Raw genomic sequence first — 26,813 nt, forward strand, 5'->3', positions numbered from 1 at the left:
GTTCCTTTTCACATCATTTCAGTTTCAATTTACTTCAAACAACGTAATCTCCAGTATGTTTTACAGAGTAAACTTCATGCTTCAACACTATATTCCTTCAAGATTAATGAAAAACAATAATCTATTTCATACAATTTCACTTAGTGAGCAAAACCGCATACATCGTGTATTAATTTCAACAGTACCATCATAAATAATAACTACGTGGTATAAACGACCCAACATTTTGATCATTCGAAATACTCCCAAAACAACAGACGTTACTTTGCGATGTTATTATGAGTGCGTAGGTATTAGTGTATAATTCGTTTTTCCCTGTGAATTATGCAATCATCCACACACACACAAACGAACTTCATCCAAGTATTTTGTGGGCGTGGTATCGCTGCTTGTTTCCATTCATTTTCTTCTATTCTCTCTCATTTGGCTTATCTCGTTCATTGCGCGCGAGCATGCGCTTCTGATAGGCTGTCGTGTTCCCCTCGAAGGGAACGATGATACGGTATTGATTTTTATGCATGACTCTCATCCCCGCAAAACTCTCTCTCTCTCACCAAGATCCCGAGTTATGTATGTTGTCTTGAATGGGTTATTTCACACACCGTCCGAAATATCTCTCAACGATAAAATCGATTAGTTCCCATGTGGCGCCCTCGACGGCATCGTAACAGATTGCGTTTGTCATAGTCTGTCTCAAGCGCAACAAAACTTCAAAACTCTCATCCTTGGAAGGGAGTCTCGAAACGGAAGGGAGACGTGTGTATGCAAGTCGTCCATCTCTCTCTCTTGTTTCTCATCACAGCGAATGTTGACATTTCTCAATCCTACACACCCTCAGTCCATTCCCTTTTTTTTTCGTTGTTCCTTCATGCGTTCACTGCTGTCGACGGCTTGCACATAGTTAACATTTCATCGGCGAAAGAATCACACACGCGGTTTGTCATTCCTCGCGTTCGGATGTAATTATTGTGCGTTGCGCTGTTATTTTTGTATGCGGTCGACCTTATTCGCGATTACCCGTGTGTGAACAACAACAACACCCCAAGCCCAAGGATTAAAGTGATTTTACACATGCAGTGATATTCATGAAGTGCGTGCTAACATTCACCGCGCAACCAACGCTGTACCGAAGGTGTTAATGAGAGCTCGCTGGACAAGTGAGGCCGAATTTGGCGATCAAACCAACAAGTGACTTAAAAATGTTGGAATTTTATCATAATCTTAATCTTAACACTGGAATAACACAGGGTCAAACGGCGGACAGTAAACTGCAGGATAATCCTCTGAACGGTAACGAGCAAACAGGTAAAAGACCCCAAACACATGGCTTAATGTACAACATATGGAAGGGCACAACGGCAGCCGGAAGGATTAAGGCGCCTACGACTGTTTCGGAGTTAATCTCTTGTGTAGTTTAATGTGTTTTTAATTTTGCAACAAACTATCGATACTCGGGCTTTTGGAACAATTTCTAGATTCACACATCTCGTTGCAAATTGCTGAAATTGGTTCACAGGCTATTTGTGTGACAGAACTCTGACTCTGACAGAACATTTCTGGCTTCGATATCCATCGGCAACACCGAGTGTGTGCCGCATATACAAATCATTTTAGATGGGTCTCACGATCTTGTGGCATTAGTTTGTTCGAGGGCAATAACGTTATATGCATCGAATCGATTTGCATTCTTTCTGCTCATTAAACCTGAAGAAAAAGAGTTTGAAATTGACAAAATTGAAAATATGCTCTTTTTTTTGTACATGTGACACTAAAGCGTGTTAACGGAATTGAACATCTTTTATTAAGTTATTATTGATGGTAAGATGACACACTAATATCATATTAATGACGAAAATTGTCAAAAAGTTCGCCGGTTCTGCGCATTTCGGAGATTTCGTCAATCTAATTTCCTGCAAGTGAAACATAAACATTTAAATATGCAGCGATAATCCGTTTGATTCGAAGAAGTCACATATACACTTCCTTAAAGTTAATTTGTGCGCACGTAAGTGGTTGTTAGTGAAGAAAAAAATCTATGTTCGCATAATGTCGTTCAAATTTCATGTTTTGAACGAAATTTTGCTACGATATTGGCTTTGGAATTGAAATAGGAATTGATTAGCCAAGTTGCAATATACGAAACAAGACTGTCGTTGACTAGCGAGATAATGTAAATAACGTTAGATAATCCAAGAAAATTGAGCAATAGTGAGTCGCCAAACACGTTATTATGTAGAATACTCATACTCTCTTTCTATAATGTATTCATTGTTATTTTAGTAATCACTAACAGACCTGACAAACGATCTGCCGTTCTGCCCTAGATAAAAAAAACAGTTTTTTACGCTGCACTAGAACTATTGTTCTGATTTTTGCACAACCAAAACAGGCGAATGAACTTAAAAGTTTAAAGCCTCTTTATTTCAACATCGTCGTCGCATAACCAAAGGCGCAATAAAATTAATTTAAAGGCATTGTTTTTGGGGTTAACGGGCCGTGGCAACTGTAATGCCACCAATTTTTTCAACTGTTTAATAGTTGACTTTTTTTTAAAGGTAAATATGTGTTATTCCTTTTGTTATGATTATGTTCTCTGAAGTTGGAGTCGATTCGTTGCCTAGTTTCCTTATAATGGGTTAAAATTTGAATTTTTCATCTAACACACCATTTGTTTTATTGAAAAAACTGCCTGATCTTACAGTGGAAAACTTATTAACTTGTTGCATTTTCAACGAATTTAAACAGTATTTTCTGCCCACGCCTTAAAATCGTGGTTTTGTTACATAAAATGTCTTCCAAATTAATATCGTACATTTTAAGCAGCTCAGTAAAATGGGAATATTGCCCGATACATGTTGAAATTTTGAGGTTAAGTAAAATAATATTTCAAGTGCAGCGATTTTTTTTTTGTTGGTGGCAATATAGTTGCCACAGCCTTACGAGGGGTTAAATCAAATAGGAAACCGATAGGTGTCACTGGGATGCATGGAATCGTCTTTGTATGCCCCCATCAGGATTGTGGCTTCAATGATGTTGTTCATCAGGTTTTTCACAGCCAGGGTGGAGCCTTTTCTAACGAATTCGAACGAACGAATTCACTGAGATAGTTAACGACAAGGTTTCGGCTATCGTTTTTGTATGAATACAATTGCTCAGCAATTTCACTTCGGATTTTTGTCATTCAACTAATCAACGTCTTTATTTTTTTTTTAACTAATATCGGTCACTCTCAGTTGCCCAGATCTGATCCCTAAAATTTAGCATAATGTTCGGAAATATCATTTTAATGAGAACAGCCTTCGATGCAGTCGGTATGAAAAATTCATGAAAAACGCTATTAAACCGATGGATTCTTCCTTCCAAGACCCACAACCAGCAATTGCTTCAAGCATGTTGGGAGATAATTTGAGATGTGTTTCTATAAACTGGAAATCTTCAGACAAGTATTGGCATTGACTATGCTAGGAACGTTGCGAGTTCCAGTGCAATTTGATTTTCTAAGTTTATCAATACCAAAATCAACTCAAAAGTAAATTTCGCCATATTTTAAGCTTTTTGTTAGATTTTTGTAATCATACTTTAGCTGCTGATTCAATAGTAGAATTTTGTTTGAATTACATAGTTTAGATCATCACAATCGTGATGTTGTTGTTTAACTCTATGATTATGCATTGGATGTTAGATTTTTCGGTTCAAAACTATGGGTTTTTATTTAATCATGTATTTATGTGAGAATGGGAGCGCATCCAATTTTAAATTCTGTAGTTTGAATCAGCAGACTGATAATAGAACAACTGCTATGATAGCTATAACAGCTATAATAGTAAAATAAATAACGTTGTATTTTTGGTAATTTTTCAATATATTGTTTCGACAGTTTGTCTTTTTGTCGTAAAATAACGTCGGGGACCGAGATTAGGACAAACCGAGAACCGAGAGGAGACAAACAAAAAAAAAGAATCTTACGAATCCATCAATATGTTATTAAAAAAAAAAAAAAAAGAAGAAATGATGATAGTCCCACCTTCCCCTGCAAAGGTTCGAGCGAGATGAGTTATCTCATCTATCTATATAAATAAAAATGGAAGGCCAAATGTGTTGGTAAGCGCAAAACCCGAGAAAGGAATGGTTCAATTTGAGCCGTCTTTACTTTGTTTTATTCGTCTCTTTCCGTAGACCAACAAAGCGGAGAGGAAATTTGGAAAATTCTTGTAAAACTCTGAAGGAAGGTTGGAAAATTCGAAAAAAAAAGAATTCTCATATGGTGTACAATTAGATCATGCTATGCAACGGAGAAACATCATATGCAAGTGATTAAAGAATCTTGAACGAGAATTGTGTTTCAAAATAATTTTAATTACGAATTTTGGTATAAGTACTAGGAAATTTATATTAAAAGGAAATTGTAAAGGGTTAAAGGGTAATCAATCAATGAAGAGGCTGAAAATTGGCCTGCAAACATTAGAACTTTCTGCAATACTTGCAGAATTACAGTGGATTTTGTAAAGCATTATAAAAATCCGGTTTTTGGTACTTTTTCGAATTTTTTTTTGTCAAAGTAACAAATTATCTTTGTGCAGAATTTTTTGGAGTTCCCAAAACTGCCTTCGATTTGCGGTGCGATGGTTGTTTATTGAATAATTCATCATAAAAGATGAAGGGGTAATTTTACAATCAAACTAGGAAGGTTCCTACAGGAACTTTCTAGGAACCAAATGAAAGCTGATTGATGAGGTTAATTGGATTTGCTTTCAAGTTGGTTCGCAAAAAATTTTGTCAGTCCAGAAAATCTTTGAAAAAACAGAGAAAAATCGATTTTTTTCATTTCTTCCCGATATTTATGCCCACTAGACCTACACATACCAAGATAGAAATAAGTACGCATAATATTCTAAAATACCTGACTTCGCACTCTGTTCCTCTAATTTTTTGTCGAGTGTACATGTTGGACATGTTCATCAAGGAAACTAAATGGAATAGAAAATAATAGAAAAAATTAATGTGCTTTGAAGTTCTCAAAGAAATCGGTCTTCATCGCCTTGAGTACGAGAACGTATTTTTGGTTGATACTCAGTGTCATAAAATGAACAAAATTTTTTTTTTTTTCGAACAACATGAGTTTGCTTTCCTTATTTTTTTTTTTTGATCTGGTTGAGTTGTGAACCGATTTATACTGAGCGTCCACATCTTCAAGAGAAGCTTGGAACTCATGAATAGCGTCTTAGGTAAAAAGTAAAAGATAAAAAAAAGTCAACATTAATATGAAATATGGGAAACGTAATCAAAATTTAACTTACCACAGAAATCAGGAGCTCCATCAGTAACTGCAACGGAGTTTTCTTCAGCAATGGATCGAATTTCTGCTGAACTTTACGAGGTGCGTTGAAGATGTCGCTCGTGTCGTTCTTTTCTTATGAATAGGCAAATCAATTCTTCCACCCCTTTAAATTCTTTGGATATGACTAAAAAAAAACTTATTGATTGTATCTGAAATATCCGTATTCTCATCCATCGCAACCATCGCAACCAACCATATGAAGCCATCGGTCTCCGCATTCAATTGGAAATGAGTTTTTGCTTCCTCCAACAGTTTCTCTGTCAACAAAAAATCAAAAGTCATTTGGGCCCTTTCGTCGCTATCAATCTCTACGACGGTCCGTGTTCGTTTAGTTTTTCACCGTCAAATGAACTTCAATGGAGAGGCGGATTTGTATTCATCCGCCACACCAATTAGAACAAACATTTGCTTCAACTAGAAATGAATTGACGAGTTTTAAGGGCGAGGATAACTGAAAAACTGGTCATGTAACATTTTAGTAACATTTTAGAAGTGAAAAACATAGAAGTTAGTGGTTTTTAAGGTGTTATTTTTAATTTCATCCAAAAAATTCATAATAAATTTGAATCTTTCTATCAACCAAATTGAAGCTCTTTAACCTCTCTACAATTCGTTCTTTGACATCCAACTTCTATATTTCTTAATTTTACTGCAATATCATTTTAAATAAATCCTGGTAAATCTACAACTAAAATCTATCAAAATCACAAATTTTACTCCACTGTACTCATTAGAGCCAATTAACTTTTACTTTAACGTTGATATATTTCATTTTCGCTTGAAATAAGTCATATTTGAAATATATAAAAAAAAAATTTTAACTGTATATAATCGAGTCCAAAATTGTATATAATCGAATCCGACCAGTATATCAAAGAAATTATTTGGACGGGACGAAGTTCGCCGGGTCAGCTAGTTGATAGTAATTATATTACGGTATTTTTTCATCAACTAACCAGTAAGCAAATTGAATTAAAAAACGAAACGGACATGTTATCTCGCAGAAATAGATTAATAATCGAACGAACAATTTAAGCCATGCTAATGCGATCGTTTTCGAGACCAGACAGCTGAGTAAACCTAAGCCTAATTCCATCCGATACTTCAAGCCCTACATTCACCTTGGAGTATGAACATATCAACCTGAATTTACAATGAGATCTGCCACAATACATTATAATTATCTGTTGAGAAGATGAATTTACGAGTATTCCGGTTGAGCTTTCCCTAGCTGTTCTTTGGATTCCATATTAAACTCAGTTATTGAGATTAGCGTAAAGCGTGGGCATCATTTTCTTTATATTATATAGATATGTTGCACTGATACTATAGGGAAACTTCGATACAATGTACATTTCAATTTCAAAATTGTACATTGAATCGAATTGTACGTTATTGGCCGGAAAAGAAGAACTCAGAAATGTAGCTCATATTATTTGAATTTGTTATATCTTTTTGAAACCAAAATCAACTTCATCAATCAAATCCAGGCTCGCGGTTCTCCGATGGAAATGTGTCTCTGGACACATTTCAGAGCGGAGGCTCGAAAATATAAAAAAAGTAAAAAAAATAGTTCTAAAAAGAACTGATAAGGTAACTCCTTCTGCTTGGTAAACGGTGAAATGAAACACACATGTTATATTTCCATCTGAGGCAGGAAACTTGAAACTGCCGCTGCAGCTGGTATTTCTATGCATACTGGCTCATAATAAAAATAATAAAGAATCACACAGTGGTGGGACTTCTTTTTTTTAATATAAACGATCGGAATCTTTCAATATTTCTTATATGTTTAGTTTTCAGATTTAAAACTCTATTAAAAGTATTCCGTTAAAATGTCACAAGGTAGTGATTCTAAATCATGTAACGCTCGTCTCGCTCGGTAGGAAAGGTTCTACATGGACGTTCTAGGACCCAAATGAAATGTGGTTGATAAGGTTAAAGGGATTATCTGTTGAGTTGGTTAGCAAAAAATTGGTTAGTCCAGAACATTTTTTTAAAAAACAGTAAAAAAATGATTATTTATTTGTTTCCGGTATTGTTCCCCAATACACTTACACACAACGAGATGAAAATGTATACGTAAAATATTGTAATACCTGAAAGTAGCAGCTTTAAAATGGTGTGTATTCCATCGATATGCGTTGATTTTGCACGAAGTTACAGCATGTCAAAAACCACTTGAAACTTCCGACATCGCACTCTGTTCCCTTAATACACTCGACAGTTTTGCAGAATCTAGAAGGTTCTTTTCAATATTCTTTTTAAATTAGTAGATAAACGCAAAATACAACACTTAAGCTGCAAAACAAAACCTTCTTCACTGATTTTTCAACACTATGGTTCATAGAAACAAAAGAAACAGTTAAGATGCATTTATTTAGACCTCAACAAAACAAAACAGTTAACAAAACTTTGTATATCATAAATCAGCTATGGCAGCTGCTGCTGTACTGTGCTGTGCTGTGATGACCATCAACGACAGAACATGGTTTAGTTTCGATCTTAAACCGTTGAAGTTATTTGGTCACTATCACGTCGCGCTATTTTACTGCTCTGTTGAGCCCTTTTTAACGCCCGATGATATTCAAATGCACCATGAGTGTGACTCGATATTCTAGGTTAGACGGGTAACTAATGCTTTTTTTCTAAATCAAGAAAAGATCTTAGATTCTATCACACCATTTTCAAGTCAATAATCAATTCGGCTACAGTTCCGTTTCGCAACTGAAGAAGCAGAGATTATGCAAATGAAAGTGCACAAACATTATCGATATCGTCCAATGCAACTGGAGTATCCTTCGCACAAATATTTGAACGAAAAACACACTCATTTCCTTTGACAAAAGGCTTTTGGCCGCAAAGAACACAGAATGCTCCACACCACAGCGCTTCTACGAGAGGCTTCCCACAATCTCGTACCCTTTAACCCCCTTCCGTGTAGCCGATGTGGATAAGCTATCTCGTCGACAAACAACTTCAATATTGTTGGCTGTCGTCTGCTTTCTTGTGCCGCTGGAGAGTAAACTTGAATTTTAATTATTTCCTTTTGGCTGCCATCGCTATCCTACTTCTTCTGAATTGGCGTCCCAGGCAACGGGCGCGTCCCATTGTCGCTTTCTAAGAACGTTTTAGAATTTGATCGCATTTCTCCTGTGCCTGTCTCCTGTTACGAACTTGGAACATTAGCTTCATTGATGTATATTTCATCAGTTCACGCCCCGAGAAGCATCGGTGTCAATATGAGAAGCACTTTCCCTGATAAGCGGGTCTGTTTTCATAATAACACATTGAACTAAGTGATTGAATTGGGACATCCTTCACTGAAGTTCTGTCAAAATTTCATGTAAAGCAGACGATTAGAAATCGAGTGAGCTGAGTTGAGACAATGAGTATGTTCCTTTTATCCGGTATTTTGATAGTTGGCTTCTGACCACTTGTTTGTATACATTCGTCAATTCCTACAAAACAAAGCGTGAATGAACTTTTCGGAGGTTCAAATAACAGAGCAAAATAGTAAAAGTTCGGCTAACTGTAGTGAATGGGATTAGTTCCTTTCCATTTCAAGTTTCGTTTGGTGGCCACCATCATTACTTGTGATCCAACGACTATCCTTGCTATTGTGTATTTTTAGGCGTTATTGGTATTTATTCAAAGAAAAAGGTATAATTGAGTGTAAAAACTCCAGAAAATATTTTTTTCTTTAACTTCATTCAGGTTTAACAGTCATTTCATCCAGCCACCTCATTGATGCTCGGTCAATCAGACCTATGCGCGAGTATAGGAAGGTTAAGGTATATTTCACCGCATTTTTTTTTAATTGAATGAAGTATGCCTCTGAACGATTTAAACGATTCAATGCTGATCCACTGTCGGGTAAGTAAAGTGTTTGTAATCGTTTCTTATTCTGGACATTTCGACATAGCGTCGGTAAGAAGGGTGCCTTTTCAACTCACACAAGTTGCGATAGGTGGCACCACTAGATTTTCTTTTGAAAAATCAGGTTGAAAATACATTCATAAACTATGAATATTTGGCAAGCACTCGTACCGATACTTTGACCTTTTCCAATGTTTGGATCGCTGTCGCAAGGGAAATGTTTTTTCTACGATCAAAGTTTAGGGCGAACAGATAGATAGAAAAAAGATATGTTACAGATTAGCAGCAAATTTTGTTTGTTATCCTTATCACATACTGCAGCACGCGTACGGGAATCCGAACAGATGATATATACTTGATAAGGTGCTGGGAAATGAGTTACGATTTACGGCACGATGACGGTGGTGACGATAACGATTGAATGATTTGACTTCTGTCTGCTCAATTATGCGGCTATACAGATAGAGAACATTCGAATGATTGATTTTCGCCAGCATATACATGTCGTTATTTGATGACATCGCAGAATATATAGAAAAAATCAATAATCAACAAGAATATAGTACAATATCTACCTTCTCGATACACACAACAGTTTTTCAATTTGTAGTATAATATTACTTGTGTCATTCTTCCTGCATTTTTTTGAGATTGATTTTAGATATTTTATACAAATGGATCAAAGTTTCAGTTAAACACTTGTGCTTGTGTGAATTTAGGAGTGTAAAGGGTGTATCACATCAAATTGCATCACGGAAAAAACGCTGTAGAAATTCGCCCAGTAGACCGATCCTTTTGAAAATTTTAGACAGTAAAATAAAAACTATTAAACAACTTTTGGCATTTTCTTTTTATTCATACTTCGAGCCCAAGCCCGTATGCTCGCACCTTCCTCTTTACCCCGTCCATAAGGTTCTGTACAACGTCAGGTTGTAGTTTTTTTTTAACAGAAATCCATTTTCTCTTGAAGTCCGCCTCCGATTTGACAACTTTTGGGTTCTTCCGGAGGGCCTGCTTCATAATCGCCCAATATTTCTCTATTGGGCGAAGCTCCGGCGCGTTGGGCGGGTTCATTTCCTTTGGCACGAAGGTGACCCCGTTGGCGTCCAACACGTCCTTTGAATAGTGACACGAAGCGAGATCCGGCCAGAAGATGGTCGGGCCCTCGTGCTGCTTCAATAGTGGTAGTAAGCGCTTCTGTAGGCACTCCTTAAGGTAAACCTCCCCGTTTACCGTGCCGGTCATCACGAAGGGGGCGCTCCGCTTTCCGCAAGAGCAGATCGCTTGCCACACCATGTACTTTTTGGCAAACTTGGATAGTTTCTGCTTGCGAATCTCCTCCGGAACGCTGAATTTGTCCTCTGCGGAGAAGAACAACAGGCCCGGCAGCTGACGAAAGTCCGCTTTGACGTAGGTTTCGTCGTCCATTACCAGGCAATGCGGCTTCGTCAGCATTTCGGTGTACAGCTTCCGGGCTCGCGTCTTCCCCACCATGTTTTGCCTTTCGTCGTGGTTAGGAGCCTTCTGAACCTTGTATGTGCGCAGGGCCTCCCGCTGCTTGGTCCGCTGGACGAATGAACTTGACAAATTCAGCTTATTGGCGACATCCCAGACCGAACTTCTCGAATCACGTCTAAACTGCTTAACTACGCGCTTGTGATCTTTTTCACTGACGGAGCATCCATTTTTGCCGTTCTTCACCTTCCGGTCGATGGTTAGGTTCTCGAAGTATCGTTTTAGTACTCTGCTGACCGTGGATTGGACGATTCCCAGCATCTTACCGATGTCCCGATGTGACAACTCCGGATTCTCGAAATGAGTACACAGGATTAATTCACGACGCTCTTTTTCGTTCGACGACATTTTTCCAAATTTACGAAAAATTGACAGTGAAGCATGGCCAACGTGATCTATACACTCTTATCTGATTATAAGCGAGAGCTGAAGATATAATTCCTAAAAATTAAATTTCTACAGCGTTTTTTCCGTGATGCAATTTGATGTGACACACCCTTTATTTGGGCTTTTCGGTAGTTGGTGACTCCAGATCGATCATTCAATTTTTACGTGCGTTGTTTCCGGATTGAAAGCGGCATCAAAGTACAACACATTGCAAGCCGGATGGGAAGAAAGAATTTTCCAGCAGTGAGTACTGTGTTCTTCGGTTGAAGGGTGAAGATGAAAATTAATTCCACTGCAACTGCTGTAGGTGTCACCAACACAATCGTTTTCAATTTTTTTGTTGCCGTTCTGCGAAAGATGCTGAATAGTATAATTTGTGGATTATTAATTGCCTTGTCGATTTTATCATTGTCCGGAATTCTGTCTGTGATAGGAAATAATAACTATATCGCTATTTGATGTAGATTAGGTATCTTATGGCTATGGGTGCTCCCTTATGAAGTTTATGTGAACAGATCTCAATTAGGATTGCTTGTTTATATGGAAGGGGAGAATGGACATGTGGATTTGGGGAAATGCAACTGCCTAAATAATGGCATTTGTATTTCTTAGGAGGCCCTTACCCAATCATCAATAATGACTTTACCACTAGACCTATTAATATCAGTAAACATTGACAATAGCATTATTTTTTTATAATTAGAAAGAAAAAAATAGAAAATCTTGATTCGCAGCATATCCCAATATTTTCCGTTATTCCAACGTCACACGATCATCGTTGGGGAAAATCTGTTAAAGTATTGTCATTATTAGTGAACGTGCAAGTGGAGCTTCAAGTAGAAGCGTATAGGTAACAGAAACCAAAAATCGCATCTAGCTAGAATATTGCGACCAGTATGCGTGAGATTACCATTTCGAACCTTTACATTAGAACTTCTAACCGATCAAAAATGACCGGTTGTATCATTAGCTCACAAGATTTTGTCTTGAAATTTTATTAATTTTTTTTCAATAATGTTATGACTTTATTCTAAATATAGTTTATTTCCTTTGAATATTCAATGTTTTGACAACTAAATATTACAAATGATCGGTTTGGTAGAAATAAATAGAAAATAAAAACTGTCGGTAGTTCTAGTGTTAAAAACGGAAGTCAATTTAACTCGATATTATGTTATCCTTCACCGCATAAATGGTTAGTAACAAGACCCGATAGAGGCATGCATTGAACACAGAACGATTTGTACCATCCTGAACATCGTTCCAATAAAATATCAATCAACATATAACTCTTTGAACCAAGCTCTCGTCGAAACTTTGGGAATAATAGAGTATCACCATCTTCCAAGATCATCTCCTCTACATTGATTCTGTCAACTGATCAGTTGACATCAAGCAAGCTGTCTGGAAATGGAAAATAATCAGTAATACGCATCGACTCACCTTATCCGTCATGAAGCAACGTGTAAGAACGACGATAGGAATCATTTCATGTAAGATAACGCCCGAGTTGTTTGTAAAATATTGCTGTCGTGGGACAATACGAGCGGCGAGTAAAGTCGGAAATCATTCTAATTTCATTCATCAATTGTTTACCTGTTTTATTACCTTCACTGTTCATCTCTTGGACAAAAAACTGGATAAATTTCCTGTCTAATGGTATATATTTTAACATATATCGTAATAACGATTTTGCTTTGCATGCGTTTGAAATCTCTTAACAATTTCCGTTACTTGCCTCATTTTTAATTTCATAGATTGACCCCAAAATGAAACTAAAGATTTAGTCCTCCGTCAAAAGGCCAGAGGTGAAACGGGCGCAGACGGTCAATATTGTCGTCAGTGCTCGATATGCCTGAACTGATCGTGGACCAGCATCTACCGATTCACGACCGGCTTGAACCGCTTCCCCAAATCAAGGACTCATTTTTTGCGACATCCACTCATCTCCGTACACATCCCATAAATTCCGGAAGAATGTTAAATATTTTTCGTCAGATTTCACTGATAAACTGAGACTGAACTAAAGGGAAATTCATTTCATAGAAGAAACTTACATTTAATTTCTTTCCTTAATAAGATTATATATTTGCATTTTCAATTAACCACATTGTACTTCGCAAGTAAAAAATAAAAGTAAAAAATAAAAGTAATCGAATCATGTATAAAATCGAGAAAAAAAAATTTTCATTTGTATATAATACTAGCTGACCCGGCAAACGTCGTCCCACCCAAAATCACGTTTTACTATAAAATTCCTAGTACTTCTACCAAGACTCATCATTATAATATCAGAGTATTTTCAGACACAATTCTCGTTCAAGATTTTTCAACCAGTTGCAAATCACATGTTTCTCCGTTACATTTTATGGTACCCCCACTCCATTCTAGAGGAGAGAGGGGTGTCATACCACCATAGAAACATTTCTCGCTCCATTCGCTTGATTAGTTCTCGAGTTATGCAGAATTTTGTGTTTCATTTGTATGGCAGCTCCCTCCTTAGAGAGGGGGTTATTATGTCAAACCACCATAGAAACATTTATTGCTCTCTGAATCCTCCATATGCTAAATTTGGTTCAACCTGCTTGATTAGTTCTCGAGTTATTCAATCCCCTCCCCTTTATAGATGGCGAAGGATTGTCAAACCACCATAGAAACAATCATTGTCTCTAGATCCTCCACATGTCAATTTTGGTTCCATTTGCTTGATTAGTTCTTAAGTTATGCAGATTTTTTTTCATTTGTATGACAGTCCCCCCTTAGAGTAGATTCAAGGGGTGTCTAACCACCATATAAGCATTAATTGCACCCTAAAATCTCCACATGGCAAATTTGTCTCCATTTGCTTGATTATTTCTTGAGTTATGCAGAAATTTGTGTTTCATTTATATAATAGAACCCCCTAATAAAGGGGGAAGAGTGTCAATCCACCTTAGAAACGTTTCTTGACCCCTAATACCTCCACATGGCAAATTTGGCTCCGTTTGCTTGATTAGTTTTTAAGTTATACCAAAATTTATGATTCGTTTGTTTGGCAGTCCCTTTAGAGAGGGGAGGGGAGTGTCTATTCACCATAGAAACGATTCGTACTCCATAAAACCTTCACAAGTCAAATTTGGCTCCATTTGCTTGATTAGTTCTTATGCAGTTATGCAGAAATGTATACTTCATTTCAGTCATTTCCGAGTCCATAACATTCAGAAAGACAGACCGAAATCCATTTTTATACATATAGATATTTTTTTGTTTTTTAAATATAAAAGAATATATTTTTTCATTCATCAAATATTTTATCCAAAAACTCTCAGGAGGTGATGAACGATCATATTTGACAAAAAAAAATCATTTTACGCATATGGTCTAATTTCAACAATGATGAAGTTATTAAACTTCTTTATTGTTTCGGGTTATGTTTGCCTTGTACTGACTCTACTTTAAAATGTACGCTACGTAGAATGATTCTATTGCTTCCTTCTGAAAGATGAGAAAATTAAGTTGTAAAATATCTAAATTAGTGGATTTAAATAACATATTGGATGTGAAAACTTAAGTTTTAAAGGTATTATTATTAGTTTTAACTCAAAAATTCATAATAAACTTGATTGACTTTATCACACAAATTAAAGCACTCAAACTGCTCTACAACTTGTACTTCGAAACCCAACTTCTCTCTTTCTTAATTTTGTTGCAATTTCGTTACAAACAATTCCAGGTGTGAATTCAATCTAATCTCCAAAAATCAATTTTTGCTCCACTGTACTTATAACAGCCAAACGAATTTCATCTTAACGTTGAAATAATTCATTTTTTTTTCTTGAAATAAGTTATACTTTTTTTTTTTTTATAAATTCGTTTATTTTTACAGGCTCAGTTACATAAGTTTAAAGGAGCCGAAATCTTAAATATATTTTTAAAACTATATATATGAACAATTTTCTTAAATCTATGGTTAGTAATGTGGGAAACCGATTACTCGTGGTGGACTCGAGATTAAAAGGGTGACATTTTCTCAGGAAAAGGATGGGGTATAAGGAAATTATTACAATGTTGATAATCACACACACTCAATTCTTAAATCTATTCGTACATCAGTTGTGAATTTACATTTCATTCTTCTGTTTATAGCAAGCGGACCAATTACTCACAAAGGAAGAAATGGAGGGTATAAGGATATAAGGATAATCACACACGAACATCGATAGATTTAAGGAAAACATATATTTGGGACATGTAATCAAGGTCTAACCGAGCCAACACATCTCTCACCGGCACATTGGGCTGCCTTCCTCTAGCCCGAAGGGAGTTCTCTAAATTCGATCTGGCAACAAGATACACCTCACACGACCAAACAACGTGTTCGATGTCGTGGTAACCTCGGCCACAAACGCAGATATTGCTGCCGGCCAGATTGAAACGAAAGAGTAGCGCATCTAACGAACAGTGATTGGACATGAGTCGGGAGAAGGTGCGAATAAAGTCCCGACTCAAGTCCAGACTTTTGAACCATGGTTTGAGGCTAACCTTAGGGATAATCGAGTGAAGCCACCGGCCCAATTCATCTTCGTTCCAATTGCGTTGCCAGTTAGCGATGGTATTTTTACGGACTAAAGAGTAAAATTCATTGAAGGCGATTTGACGCTGATAAATATCGCCTTCAATCGCACCTACCTTTGCTAATGAGTCAGCCCTCTCATTACCCGGAATTGAGCAATGTGAAGGGACCCAGACAAAGGTAATAACATAACAGCGTCTGGATAAAGCACTCAAAATTTCTCGTATTCTCTCAAGGAAGTACGGCGAGTGCTTTTCCGGCCTCACTGAACGGATAGCTTCGACGGAGCTCAGACTATCCGTTACAATGTAATAGTGTTCAACAGGTCGTGAGGCGACGCTGTCCAGCGCCCAATGAATTGCTGCCAATTCAGCAATATACACTGAGCAAGGATTCTGAAGACTGTGTGAGGTGCTAAAAAATTCGTTGAACACTCCAAATCCTGTGGACTCATTTATAGTGGACCCATCAGTAAAGTACATATTATCACAATTGATACCCCTATATTTTTCATCGAAGATCGTTGGAGCGATCCTCGATCGTTGGTAATCTGAATATCCATGGATATCTTGCTTCATGGACAGATCAAAATGCACAGAGGAATGGATGTAGTCAGGGAAACAAACACGGTTGGGAATATACGAAGAAGAATCAACCTGCATGGAGATGAATTCATGATATGAACTCATGAATCCGGAGTGAAAATTTAGCTCGATTAGCCGCTCAAAATTTCCGATCACCAATAGGTTCATGACCTTACACCGGATGAAGAACCGAAGAGATAATAAATTGAAGCGATCTTTTAGTGGGAGTAGGCCTGCCAAAACCTCGAGACTCATGGTATGCGTTGAGGGCATACATCCCAACGCAATACGGAGACAAAGATACTGAATTCGCTCGAGTTTAATGAAGTGTGTTTTGGCAGCTGATTGAAAACAGAAACTGCCATACTCCATCACTGAGAGAATAGTTGTTCTATACAACATTATAAGATCTTCGGGATGGGCTCCCCACCAGGTGCCGGTAATTGTACGGAGAAAATTTATTCTTTGTTGGCATTTTTTACTCAGATACCTAATATGGGCCCCCCAAGTACATTTGGAGTCGAACCAGACCCCAAGATACTTGAATGACATAGCATGAGTGATCGGTTTACCCAAAAGTTGAAGCTTTGGTTTTGCTGGTCTATGCTTCCTAGAAAAAACCACCATCTCTGTTTTCTCCGTGGAGAAATCGATCCCTAGCCCAATGGCCCAGGTTGAAAAATTGTTCAAAGTATCTTGTAAAGGGTTCTTGCAGGTCGGATTCGTTTGATCCTACGACAGACACCACTCCATCATCTGCAAGTTGTCTTAGGCTGCAATTTTGTGTAAGGCAATTGTCGATGTCGCTTACATAGAAGTTGTACAAAAGGGGGCTTAAACATGAGCCCTGGGGGAGGCCCATGTAAGAGACCCGACTTACTGCCGAATCTCCGTGAGAAAAGTTCAAATGCTTCTCACAAAGCAAGTTATATAACATATTATTCAATAGAGGCGGCAGACCCCGAGAGTGTAATTTGTCTGTCAAAACCTCTATTGAAACAGAATCAAAGGCCCCCTTTATGTCCAAGAATACTGAAGCCATTTGTTTTTTTCCGGCGTAAGCCATTTGAATTTCTGAAGAAAGCAACGCAAGACAATCATTCGTCCCCTTGCCCCTGCGGAACCCATATTGTGTATCTGAGAGTAGGCCATTCGTTTCAACCCATCGATCAAGGCGAAACAAGATCATTTTCTCCAACAATTTCCGTATACAAGACAGCATTGCTATTGGGCGGTACGAATTGAAGTCGGACGCGGGTTTTCCGGGTTTTTGAATAGCTATAACTCGTACTTGTCTCCAATCATCTGGAACAATATTATTCTCCAGAAACCGATTGAATAAATTCAACAAGCGATGTTTCGCCACATCAGGGAGGTTTTTCAGCAAGTTGAACTTAATTCTATCCGATCCCGGAGCAGAATTGTTACATGAAAGCAGAGCAAGAGAGAATTCTACCATCGAAAACTCGGAATCAAGATCGCACCTATCTTGTGGTATATCTCGAACAATTTTTTGCACAGGAGCGGAATCAGGACAAACCTTCCGTGCAAAATTAAAAATCCATCGATGTGAATATTCCTCGCTTTCATTGGATGAAGAGCGATTTCTCATGTTTCGAGCCACTTTCCATAATTTTTTCATTGACGTTTCTCGTGACAAACCTCCCACGAAATTTCGCCAATAAGCACGTTTTTTCCCTTTGATCAAGTTTTTAAATTGATTTTCAAGGTCCAAATACGATTGAAAATTTTCAATGGTCCCACGTTTCCGAAAAGCTTTGAATGCGTTCGATTTATCCTGATAAAGCTTGGAACATTGGCTATCCCACCATGGATTGGGAGGCCTTCGACGAATAGTGGAGCCTGGGATGGGTTTCGTTTGAGCGCGAACCGCGCTGTCATAGATCAAACGAGAAAGGAAGTTATACTCCTCCAATGGAGGTAAACCATCTCTGGAATTGATGGCTAGAGCAATCGCGTCCGCATATTTTTTCCAGTCAATGTGTCTTGTGAGGTCATATGCAATGTTTATAGATTCAGAAATATTCGACCCAATGGTGATGGAAATTTTGATTGGCAAGTGATCACTACCGTTGGGGTCCTGGATTACATTCCACTTGCAATCTAACGATAGTGAATTCGAGCAAAGCGAGAGGTCAAGAGCACTTGGGTTAGCAGGAGGTTTAGGTACACGTGTTGTTTCCCCAGTGTTCAAAAGTGTCATATTGAAGCTGTTACAAAGATCATATATCAACAGTGAACGATTGTCGTCGTACTGTTCCCCCCAGGCAGTTCCGTGAGAATTGAAGTCTCCCAAGATCAATCGTGGCTCAGGAAGGAGTGAGCACATGTCAACAAGTTGCTTGCGGCTAACCGCAGCTCTCGGAGGCCAATACAAGCTGACAATACAGAGGTCTTTTCCTCTGATGTTTGCATGACAAGCAACAGCTTCAATCCCTCCAATAGGTGGAAGGTCAATTCGAAAAAATGAGTGGCACTTATTGATCCCCAATAGCACCCCTCCGTATCTGTCATCACGGTCCAAGCGTATAATATTAAAATCGTGGAAAGAGAGATCATCTCGCGAAGAAAGCCAAGTTTCGGACAGAGCAAAAACATCACAATTGAAGTTATGAATTAAAAATTTGAATGTATCCAATTTAGGGATAAGACTACGACAATTCCACTGTAAAACAGTGATATCTCCGACCTCTCTATTTGAATTAGACATCAAGAGAGATAATCATTGCAAGGAGGGGCCATGTTTGCATCAATTGTTGCAAAATTGTCTTTAATACTGGAAGCATTGATATGACAATGGTTCTGATGGAGTCGGAAACATTAAAGCATGTGAAGATTTGAGCCACAAGGTCAGTCAACTTTATAAATCCCGATTGGGAAGTTGAACTGGACGGTAAAATAGGGACAGTTGGGGTTTTTGATGTCCCTTCGAGTGCTGGGTCGTTCGAAGGTGAATTATTCCCACGGAAGCCAGGAGGAACCTGATTTTGCTTGTCCGCTGCACTCGATTTTTTAGGCATGCTAACAGAGGGTATAACCGGAGGGGCTTGTCCTTGAACTTTGGGAGTGGTCACATTTTTGCGCCGGGGATTCCCTTGGAAGATGTACGGTGTGCCCTCGTTAGCTGTATCCGCTTCCATTTCGTCAACTGGCAGCGAAGCGAAGACATTGTTTGCGGTTAAAGGTTGTTGCTGTTGGGCCAATGGAGAAGCGCCCTTCAAAATTTCCGCAAAAGTGCGCTTCGAGCGTTCCTTTAAAGAGCGCTTCTGCTTCTCCCAGCGATTCTTGTAAGTTTCACAAGCCGAGAGCACGTGCGGATTTCCTCCGCAATATGGACACTTTTGCTCAATCGCACTGCAGGATTTGTCCACATGTTGCTCTCCGCAAGTGGCACAGCGCTCCTTGTTGGCGCAGTAAGCTGCTGTGTGACCAACTGACTTGCATTTCAGGCAAGTCATGGGCTTTGGCACGAAGAGTCGCAGCGGTAGCCTCAATTTGTCCACCATAACGTAGTCAGGGAGGGCGGAGCCAGCAAAAGTGACTCTAAACGAGTCGGACGGCGTAAATTTCGGTTCTTTCCCTTCCTGGGAGACTTTGCCGAGTTGTCGGCATTCTAAGATTTTAACCTTAATCAAAGGCAGCTTTTTAAATCTGCCATCTCCTTCCATAATTGATTTGCACGTCAGACCCGTTTCGGTTATCACCCCCGAGATTTCTACGTCATGGGAAGGCACGTAGACACGATATTCCAGGGTAAACCTCTGGTCGACGACAATACCGTTTGCGTCTTTCCGATCAGCCACGACAACACGCAGTTTGGTCGGTCTAACCTTCGTAATTTCTGTCACGGAGGAGTATCTTGCCAGATCTTTCATGATCTGAATAACATTAAGTGCTTTTCCGTTTGGCTTAGGCCTGAAGAAAACAACCCACGGACCAGTTCCAGGTGCATCTTCAGGATAGACCTTGACACGTGGAGAGAAGACAACAGGAGGAGAAGGAGATGACGAGGATTGAAGGGGATCGGGGACAACAGGATGGGGAGGCGAAATCTGAGCTGGGGTAGGAGCGAGGGGGGTTGGAGAGGAGATATTTGCAGGTTTTTTAGAGGGGGGCTTGCTAGAGTTAGCAGACTCGTCCCCGGACGAAACATCCTCTGATGTAGGAACGCGTTTAAGTGTCTTCGCTGTTCCTTTATTTGTTTTTTCAACCAGAGGGGAGTCATCATCAGAGATCTCCATATCTGGAGATCCTCCCCCTCCTTCTGCCATTCTGTAATTGGTACTTATAATCTAATATTTTGTTTTAATAATAATAATAATTAAAAAAAAAAAAAATAAAATAAAAAAAAATTATATCTTATTTATTTCTATTCACCACAATGCACCCAGTGCTGATGAACTGGCAACCGCTGCTTGCTTCTCAATCGGAGCGCTTGAGCGCTCGGCACTATCACACACCACTAAGAAGTGATGCTCTCCTTCACACTGCTGTAAGTGAACAGCGAATCGCGCTGGTATTGTGTGCGTGCAACTGAGCACCGATGTCCGACTTCGATTGCGATGGCGACAAATCGGCGAAAACTGAAAGCCGGCTGGCCTTGCCAGGCTTTGATGATTCTGCTTTTCTCACTAATTCCGGATTCACACTGCGTTTTACGATATCTCGAACAGTTCGAAAACGCGCGAAAAAAGCACACCCGGGCGATAAAAAAAAAATAACAGCCAACGGTAACCGAAAACAATGCTTTAACGGAGACGCTCACAGCACATGACCGGTTACTCGAAGCTTATGCCGAAGAATGGAGTTATACTTGAAATATAAAAAAAAATTTTTTTCTTTAAACTGTATATATTCGAGTCTAAAATTGATATAATCGAATCATATACAGGGTCTTTCAGATTAAACGCTCACACAACAAATTCTAATAACTTCTTCAAAAGTGAACCGATTTTTATTTTAAAAAACGAAAATAAAGCTTATTTTAGGACATTTTCGATGTGAGATCACCCCTTTTTTCGATAACGCGTTTTAAACGGTGAACAAAATTCTTCATGCACAACTCTAACATTACGTCTACGATGCTGTTGAAAATCCGTTATTTCTTCTTTGAGTTCCTTCAAATTTTGTGGCTTATTAACATAGCAACGGTCTTTACGTACCCCCAGAGGAAGTAATCGATGACGAGAAATGTTGAAATTCTTAGCATAAGAGGACAAAGTTTCATTAAGGCTTCGATTGCTGGATAAAAATTCACGATTTCACTAAAAATTCATGTTCTTCTAAATTGTACAGTTTGACACTAAAAACCATCCGATCAGACTGAACCAGTAGCCGAATATTATCGTCCCGAAGTGGGGAATTCAGTGTTACCATCGACGGAGCGAAAAAATATTTTTATAGTAAACTATTCGATTTTCTCGCCTGAGCGTTTAATCCAAAAGATCTTTTATAATCGAGTCTGTATATAATCGAGTCCAACCTGTACTGCGAATTCTGAAGGCTTCTCTTATAACGCTTAAATCATTTCGAAATGGGGCATTTCATTTTGGTACTGTGCAGCGGAACTGTCTCCGGGAAGGCTACATACGTTACTGGGCAAGTAGACAACCCAGTTGAAGCCTTAAACAACGAACAGTGGCCAGAATTCGGGCTCGGATGCTGAGAGGTTTTATTTGTGCTGGATATTTTCGAGAAGAAATCGATTCCTCCTATGAGCGTTAATAATTCGAAGTGGTATTGTAATCATATTATTCAAAAGGTAAAATGTCTACGAGTTGTGTGCTTATTAATTAGCGTTTCGAAAACTTGTTTCAATAGCTTAAAAATTGCTAAAAATAGATAAAAACAGACTATTGAAATCATAAAAATCTGTATAAGCTAGTGCCCATTCGGAAATCCATTCAACAGTTCTTCGATTGGTGGTACCGAAAGCAGACACAGTTTGTTGGAGAAAAAGTTTGGATCGAGTTGTCCCCTTCTTAAGCTAGAGACGAATTAACTACAAATATTTAAAACCTCTATGATTCAGCAAAAAGATGAATTAGAAGAAGAAGAAGAAGAAAAAGAGGAAGAAATCCATTTAGTTGTAATTGCGGAGTGACATGAGAATGTTCTCGCTAGTTCGCCAAGCACTATGCTCTTCTCTTCCAATCCCATCTCTTTTCTGCCGCCGGGCTGAATGGAGCCGCGTTTTTTGGTCGGAGCAACAGTTTTATTATCGAATGCTCACGAATGCCGCTATCGACCGATGATTCCAAATGTCGGGGGTTGGAAAAGGGGTATTATTTGCGTTTGATATTTCCGACGAGGAATCGATTCCTTCTTTGAACGTTAATCATTCTTTTCCGCCTAAATGGAGTGGTATGATAATCACTTTATACGAAAGATTATTCGAAAGATGAAATGTCCAAGAGTTATATGTGCGTTACGTATTGATTGTTAAGCCAACGGTAGTCCCACGTCCACCTTGCGGTTATATCCCAGATATAACCCACTTCTAGTTTTTCTTCGTTAAATTTCCCGGTTTAATATTTTCTTTCAGATTGTTAGTTATTTTATATTTACACATCCAGCTATTCGACCATAACTTGTAATGAAGTAAAACATTATCATTAGAATCAATTTCAACAATGTTTTCTCCAGGCATATCATTTTTTAAATGACCAATTGAAAATGCTGGAAACCTTCGGCATAAAGTTTCTAAAATCAATAAAAACTTTTTTTTGGAAAAAACTTCACCTTTGAAACCTGCGAATGCGAGTTTCAATTTTATTTATTATTATTTTTATTTATTATTTTTATTTCAAAAACTGAATTTTGCTCGTTAGCTTTATTTTGCTGTTATATTTACTGACATAATTTTTCCAGCTGGTTTGCTTGTTGCATCCCTGATATTTTGCTTTGGGGAACATTTTGACGACGTTTGAAAATATGCAATTCTCAACACATGACGTTCGAGAAAGAACTCGATTCGATAAGATTCTATCGATTTACAAAATATGAAAATTTGCTCGGTGTGACAGTTATAGGGACCAAATCGACGTTCGATTCAATTTACATAACATAATATTTTTCAATATCTTGGGAGTATTTTTATGGAAAACAAATGCTTTATTGTATGTTTATAAAGCATTTGTTTTCCATGACAATTGACAATTTTCTTTAAAAAAAATCAACGACATTGATTGATGAGACTTGAGAGAAAGTAATGTATTTCTTATTATTTATTAAGTAAACGATATTTATTTTATAGAATAATTTATGATTGAATATTTATGTTTTTTTCCAATTCCTCCAATACTCGAGCATACGGTCTCGCAAATCGAGAATCAGTTGTTTCGAGGAGGGTTCGAGAAGGATTAAACTATTAAAACTGAATGAAGTTGAAGCAAAAATGTTTTCTGGGGGTTTTTTCATTTAACCATATGTTTTTCTATATAAAAATGATTTGGTGTCCGTTCCTCACGATTTAACTCGAGAACGGAGCAACGGATTTGAACAGTCAGTATCAGGATTGATGTGTCTTAGTCTGTATCAGGTTTCTATGTTAAAAAAAAGAAATTATACACCGTAAATATAGACCGCGTACAGAACAATAATTTTCGGGGAACGTGAGTGTTCGAAATTTTTTAAATCAAAATAACAATTGTGGGCAGGACGAAGTTTAGTGTGTCAGTTAGTATTAAATAAATACCAATAATGCTATTCTTATTCTCAGTGTATATTTTATTCACGTTTAAACATCAATACTCTATAACTCTTTCTAGGACACTATTTCAGTACGAGTCATCGTTTTTGAGAAAAAGATTATCAAAGATTTCTCATGCTAAAATCGATACGTTTCAATGAGAAAGTAAACAGTTCGTTCAGTCTGAAAGAATCGAATACCAAGTACCACAATCAATATTATTAGATGATCAAATAATTTGTACCCTGAACCCAAATCGTCCGTATTCATAACGATGTGCATTTCCTTCGAATTCCAGATATCGTCGGAACGATAAAAAGTGAAAAATCGCAAGAAATTTGCGAAGGATGTGGCCAGAAAATCAAGGACCGGTATTTCATGAAACTTTCGCCCGATCAGTACTGGCACGAGCAGTGCCTTCTCTGCTGCATTTGCCACATCCAGCTCAACCAGTCCTGCTTCACGAAAAACACCAAAGTGTACTGCAAAGAAGACTACTACAGGTAAGCTTATTTTTCTGAAGCATATGTTGTGTTTTCATCTTAGTAAATCCGCGAAGCGAGTCAGTGTGAGATTCTCTGTAAGTCAATTGGTTTCATCGGTTACGAGTATACTTTTTCTCGCAAGAAACAAGAAGGAAAACTTCCCATTCACATGGGTGACACCCATTGTAGATAGTTCGAAACTAGATTTGAGAGTTCGCGGTAATGGGAGAAAACCATCTCGTTGCACTAATAATGAGGAAATGGAACGAGAAAATAGCATCATGCAAAAAATTCAAAGATAAACATCGTTATCCATGCGACGGCAGAAGTTTGTTGCCATCGCCTTTAAAAACCACATTATTTTTGTTATAACAAAATCACAACAGGGTGATTTTTGGAGGTTCATTTTTCAAAATTTTTAAAGGATTGAGATAAGGGAAAGGGTTGCATATTTCATTCGCTACCTGAGCATTGGCATCAATTTTTGTTTCTCAAAACTATTACTCTGTTGGTTCTAAAGTTATCATTCTTTTAAACTTTTAAAGACTCCTTGGTCGTGTATGATTTTCCTGAGTATGACATAATAAATTTTACCTACACGAATTTGAAAAACATGTTTTACTCCCCTAACGTAATCTGGTTTCTCACATAACTAAAACCTAAACACTTGTTCCCTGTGTTTCTCTCCATGTTACAGAATGTATGGCCTCTCTCCGCTGCAGCAACAGCAACAGCAAAGTGTGTGTCGAGATTGCTACGGCTGCGGGGAACGAATTTCGCCAAACGAGATGGTCATGCGAGCGAAAAATTTAGTTTATCATTTGAATTGCTTTCTGTGCTACACCTGCAACAGACCCCTCCAGAAAGGTGAACCATTCTCGATGCGAGCTGGCAAACTCATCTGTCAGCATGATTTGGAGAAAGACATGTACAGCAATATGCACTCGCTGCATTCGCATCAGAGCCCCCATCTGTACGGTGATGACGATTATCTGCTTGAAGATGGAATCCGTTCGCGTGATGGCCGCCGTGGCCCTAAACGACCACGAACAATCCTAACCTCAGCCCAACGACGTCAGTTCAAAGCCTCGTTCGACGTGTCACCCAAACCTTGCCGAAAAGTGCGTGAAGCACTGGCGAAAGATACCGGTCTCTCAGTCAGGGTTGTTCAGGTGTGGTTCCAAAATCAGCGAGCGAAGATGAAGAAGATTTCTAGGAAAAGCAAAACCGCACAAAACGGTAACACCGATGGAGAGAAAACACACTCTGATAAAGACGAAAAATCGATCAAACTTGAATCGCCACAAAGTGACCATGGTCACTATTTGAATGTCGATGGATCGTATGGATCCTCCAGTCAACCGCTCAATCCGAATATACCCTACTCACCAGGTACTACACTGACCTTTTTTTTCGATACAACGTTTTCATTCACGTCCCTTATAATTACAGATTTCCCCGAGAATTCCGATGCCAGCATGTGCAGCAGTGACATATCGTTGGACGAGAGCTTCGATAACTTTGATGAAGGCGCTTCAGACAGTATGTCTTTGCAAAACCTAGATCTGCAGACGAACCTGAACAGTAGTGGCAGCAGTAACAATAGTGCAAATAACAATACAGGTGCAAATTTAGTCAATCATAACAATAACAACATCAATGGTTTAATAGCAGCAAACAGTATCACCCACATAGACAAACTGTATCTGATGCAGAACTCCTATTTCAACTCTACGGTCATCGAACAGTGATTGTGCCGTGCGGAGGGTATGTAAATGGATTGTAAATATCACAAGCGAACGGAGGAATCCCAGCATAAACTGTCGCCTAGCAACATTTTTGCGCCAAAGTTTGAAACTAATTGTCAACGTCATGAAAAAAGTGTTTCGTACTAGTCAATACAAACAAAAGGGTTTTAAATTTAAATATTAAGGCAGAAACTTTTGTGACACCGTTATGTAAAAAAAATATTTTTATTCCAGCGTGAGTCATTATTTCAACAGTGATAGAGTGAACTTTTCTTTTCTCATTAATTGTAGAAAATCACGAAAAATCAGTTTTAGTTAAAGACATTTTAAAACCAAAAAACACTGTCACAAATTGTTATACACATAGAGCTTTCAACAGAGGTGAAACATTAGTTCATTGTAAATAATTTCTAGCAACTTTCTATTGATGGATATACAATAATTTGTTATACAGGAAACTCGAAGCTGAAAATTGAATCACGTGTTTGCTATAGTCGACTAGTCGAGAAGAGAAGCAATGCAAACATTTAGGCAGTAAATATATTTAGAACGATAATTGAGTTTTTTTATTGACTTCCGAAATAATACCCTGTGTGTCAATTATCATAAAAATT

At 38.2% G+C, this 26,813-nt stretch overlaps 1 protein-coding gene across 2 annotated transcripts; it reads left to right on the forward strand.

Moving 5' to 3' along the window:
• The first annotated feature begins 896 nt into the window (after nt 1–896).
• Nucleotides 897–26,728, forward strand: LOC129768094 (LIM homeobox transcription factor 1-beta). Of its 2 annotated transcripts, XM_055769512.1 has the most exons (5): nt 897–1,305; nt 24,265–24,469; nt 25,149–25,843; nt 25,904–26,074; nt 26,147–26,728. In XM_055769512.1, exons 1-5 carry the CDS (start codon nt 1,200–1,202, stop codon nt 26,200–26,202), a joined length of 1,233 nt encoding a protein of 410 aa, XP_055625487.1. In that variant the 5' UTR covers nt 897–1,199; the 3' UTR covers nt 26,203–26,728. The 2 variants fall into 2 exon arrangements, with proteins under 2 accessions (XP_055625487.1, XP_055625486.1); XM_055769511.1 differs by having other exon boundaries at nt 25,904–26,728.
• The last annotated feature ends 85 nt before the right edge of the window (nt 26,729–26,813 follow it).

The sequence above is a fragment of the Toxorhynchites rutilus genome, chromosome 2 (assembly GCF_029784135.1).
Source record: "Toxorhynchites rutilus septentrionalis strain SRP chromosome 2, ASM2978413v1, whole genome shotgun sequence".
Classification (NCBI taxonomy): Eukaryota; Metazoa; Arthropoda; class Insecta; order Diptera; family Culicidae; genus Toxorhynchites; species Toxorhynchites rutilus.